Source organism: Sceloporus occidentalis, unplaced genomic scaffold, assembly GCF_023333645.1.
Source record: "Sceloporus occidentalis isolate IW3139 unplaced genomic scaffold, rSceOcc1.0.p SCAF_536, whole genome shotgun sequence".
Taxonomy (NCBI): Eukaryota; Metazoa; Chordata; class Lepidosauria; order Squamata; family Phrynosomatidae; genus Sceloporus; species Sceloporus occidentalis.
In genome coordinates, this window is record NW_028317516.1 from 5,504 (window position 1) to 9,457 (window position 3,954).

The window sequence follows — 3,954 nt, forward strand, 5'->3', positions numbered from 1 at the left end:
TCGTCTTCCCCTTCGGGGGGGTATCTTTACTCTCAAGATGTACCCGGTTTCTTGCTCATTAGCTGTCAATGTCTGGTGTTTCTTATGCGCTATCGATCGGTTCGCCCTCATACATTTACCGTCGGTGTTGGCTCTCTCCTAATGTTGTCCCGTCAGAGCTATCTGTATTGAGGGTCGGTCTTCGTGGGCAAGCCCTGTGACGCCCGGCGGGCACGGTCTGCACCAAGTTACTGGTTTACCCACCTCAGTAGTTCATAGCCGTTCTTCTGTGCCATCACCGCGCGACTACAATTTCCATGTACGGGGTTCTTTTCTGCATAATGTGACTCTAATGTGACTCTGTATTTGGCGCTCTGTATTTGGCGCTCTGTATTTGGCGCTCTGTATTTGTGTTTTTCTTACCAAACGTGCAATAAACCGAGAATTGAGAAAAAATAATAATGACTACTAATCAGTAGCACATTAGCACTGTTCTTGTCATTTATTTATATAGCACCTACAGATGCAGCAGCGCTGTACAGTGGTGAGGTGTGCATTATAACAACAGGACAGAAGGTGCAGTGGGCGCTGCTCACCAGAGCTTACAATCTAAATGGGGGAGGGGCATTATACAGCAAGGAGGATACTATAGGCAGCAGCTGCCATGCACAGGGCAGGGGGGTTATTCTACAGCCCATGCGCAGGATGACGGATTTTGATTGGCTCTCAGATTACTTTACCAATCCCTGCCCACAGAGATAGCCCAGTAGCCCTCCCACCAAAGTCACGGAAGCCAATCACGTGTATGCGTTCAGATCCCTCGCGTATAAATGACTGCCGTTGATGTTTTTTGTTCTACTGAGCATGTGCAGAATGTGAGTACTGCGGTATGCTCTCTGCTTCCTGTACGGACACCCGGGGGCGGAGTTAACTCCGCACAAGAAGACAAATATACGGGGGACTGGAGCGCTATATAACCCCACTATAATACCTCCTATTACCCCACATAACCCTCCCTATAATACCTCCTAATAATACCTCTTATTACCCCACATAACCCTCCCTATAATACCTCCTAATAATACCTCTTATTACCCCACATAACCCTCCCTATAATACCAACTAATAATACCTCTTATTACCCCACATAACCCTCCCTATAATACCAACTAATAATACCTCTTATTACCCCACATAACCCCTCTATAATACCTCTTAATAATACCTCTTATTACCCCACATAACCCTCCCCATAATACCTCCTAATAATACCTCTTATTACCACCACATAACCCCCTTTCTGTTACACCATATGAGGGAATTTAAAGGGCTATATAGCCCTTCCTATAACCCCTCCTATTATTCTATATAACCCTTCATAAACCCCTCCTATTATGTTATATAACCCCTCCTATTACTCTATATAGCCCCTCCCTTTACTCTATAAAACCCCTCCTATTGCTCTATACAACCCCTCCTATTATTCTATATAACCTCTTCCTATAACCCCATATAACTTTTCATATAACCGCTCTTTTTACTCTATATAACCCTTCATTTAACCTCCTCCTATTACTCTATATAACCTCATATTACCCCCCTCCCCCATATAATTCTATACTTCTGTCTGCGGACCGGTGGACTATGTGGGGCAGTTCTGGTTGCAGGGGTCTCCGGAGTGGAACAAAGAATAAACATTCACCAGGGGGAACATAGTGAGTGCGCCCAGCATCGAGCCGAGCTGCACTACTGCCCCGCACCACACCAGGGCGCTGTGTCCTTCATCTCTCAGAATCATCCCGATGATGACCTTGACGTAGGACAAGATCCCAACGAACAGCACCCAGCTCAGCACCTGGAACAGAGAAGCAGGTGGGTCAGGGGCCCTTCCCGACGTTTACCCCACGCATTTCACAGGCTCGTCACACGTGCTGCCCCTGTAGATACCCAACCATAATCGGATCATTATATTATTAGAATTATTATATTATATTAGAATTATTATTATATTATATTATTAGAATTATAGAGAGGGTTATGTGGGGTAAACAGATCACACCACATCCCCTGGCTTCTGGAGACCAAAAACCACCGGCGAAACGCGTTGGTAAAACCAGCCCTGGCGGTGGAAGCTGCACCCCTGATATTGAAAGATGGCACTTACCATGAGTGTGCCCCCCATGGTTGTATATAGCAGGGGGGGGCATGGACTCAGCACCGCCATGGCCATGATGTAAAGGGCAACAGCGGTTCCGGTCGCTGTCAGGATGCCCATGGTCACCAGAGACCTGCAGGGAGAACCCGTTAATGGTTAACAAGCACTGCCGGTGCCTTAAAGCAAATCAAAAGACTGAGCGTCAACTGCCTGTCAGCCAGCGCTGGCCCCGGTACCCGGCTCCTGCTAAGGCTAATGGAGGGCCATGGCACAGTATAGATGGAGTGCAGCAGGCGGCCCTCCTGGGGAGCACTTTAAGGAGGACATTGATGTGGGGTCATCCTCAAAAACCTCACCCAACACTAAAATGTCTAAACCAGCAATTTTACCAAAAGTCAGGGTTTTAGGAGCGTTTTCCGATAACATAAATAGCCAAACAGCCAAAGTCCGGACGGCAGGTTAATGGCCGGATTAATGAGTCTCTGGAGAAATGTTCGGATAATATCTGTGGGCCATTTATTTCCCCCTAGGCCTAAACCCAACGTATATGAGTGGGCACTCGGGGGAGTCAATGCTCATAGTTTAGGGGTCTGAGAGCCATCACCACACTCACCTGTTGGGAAGGAACATGGAGATGCCGCACGCCAGTGGGTTGGCCATGGCAGAAAGGGCTGCTGCCAGGTGGTAGATGTGGCTCCCGTAAGGCATGCAGGAGTAGGTCTGGACAGAGGGCAGGACGGCGTTGGTCAGGGCGTTGACCCACCCCAAGACTAAGAACAAGTAGAGCCCCTCGCCCCACGAGTACTTCCCAAAGCCCGTCCATCTGTCACACGTCTTCAACACAAGGTCTGCATCCCCCATCATTGGCAGCTGCTCCACTCCCTTGCCCCATGACCCTCTTTCCCCTCTTTTCTTGGCCACTGTCTCCTCCTGGTGCCCTTGGCACCTCTCTGAGGGCATCACGTTCAGGATGGTGAAAGCGAGTAAGGAAGTTGCCATCATACCCATCAGAAACAGGAAGAAGCCCCACACCGGGAACCGAGCCGGGTGGTACATGGCCGTTGTGTTGAAGTGGATAGTCCCATTGGGTTGCGTGTTATTCAGGTCCGTGTTAGTCACGCAGCTCACCACCCCAACGCCCTGGGCCAGGGCAAGCAGCGCGGGCAGAAGGCCACTCAGTCCCTCTCCGATAAAGTAAGAGGTGAGGTAAGCAGGTCTGAGTTGGGTCATGTAGGGCAAGAAGGTGACCGAGGATGTGCAGTCCACCAGTGACAGACAGAAGATAAGGGCCAGAAGGGCCGTGCTTCTCCTTGATGACCCTATCCAGCTGGTCTCCTGCCACAGAAAGGCTAAGAGGAGGCACGACAGGACTCCCACCCCAAGCAGGGCAAATATAACCGGACCCTCATGTAGATACCCCGGGGAAAACCTGTGAGTAAGGGTGACTATCAACGGCCCAATGTTAGCAAACTGGATGAGAAGGGTAAGATATGAGGGCAGCTCCCAACCCTCTGGGGCAATGGGTACCAGTAGAGGCAATTCCACCCACACCCCATTTATAGCGATCCATGACCCTAGGCCCAGCAAGCAAGAGAGAACGTGCAGAAAGAGGGCCATGACAGCCGGTCTAGAGGTGACGACGGTCTAGAGGTGACGACGGTCTAGTCGCTGATGCCCAGTGGTATCACGTTGGGCCCAGTGCTGTGGGGCTCGTGCCCAGTAAAACCAGTAAAGCCGACCCAGCGCTGGGATCTGGTTAGTTATCTTTGTTTGTAAATAAGCAGTCCTGGGTGCTCCGTGGGGTCTCAGGGATCCAGTGG

The 3,954-nt window shown here is 50.2% G+C and overlaps 1 protein-coding gene across 1 annotated transcript; it reads right to left on the reverse strand.

Moving 5' to 3' along the window:
* Nucleotides 1–1,621: 1,621 nt before the first annotated feature.
* LOC149271194 (solute carrier family 52, riboflavin transporter, member 3-B-like) lies at nucleotides 1,622–3,751 on the reverse strand. The gene is made up of 5 exons (XM_089507551.1): nucleotides 3,081–3,751; nucleotides 2,976–3,039; nucleotides 2,748–2,938; nucleotides 2,144–2,267; nucleotides 1,622–1,834 (listed from the first exon to the last, which is right to left on the reverse strand). Exons 1-5 carry the CDS (start codon nucleotides 3,749–3,751, stop codon nucleotides 1,622–1,624), a joined length of 1,263 nt encoding a protein of 420 aa, XP_089363677.1.
* Between the last annotated feature and the right edge of the window lie 203 nt (nucleotides 3,752–3,954).

Coding starts and splice junctions, on each gene's coding strand:
- LOC149271194 (XM_089507551.1), bottom strand. CDS start 3,751: ATGGCCCTCTTTCTGCACGTTCTCTCTTGCTTGCTGGGCCTAGGGTCA. Junction 2,939..2,975: donor ATGGGGGATGCAGACCTTGT/GTTGAAGACGTG, acceptor GGCTTTGGGAAG/TACTCGTGGGGCGAGGGGCT. Junction 2,268..2,747: donor TCCATGTTCCTTCCCAACAG/GTGAGTGTGGTG, acceptor TTCTCCCTGCAG/GTCTCTGGTGACCATGGGCA.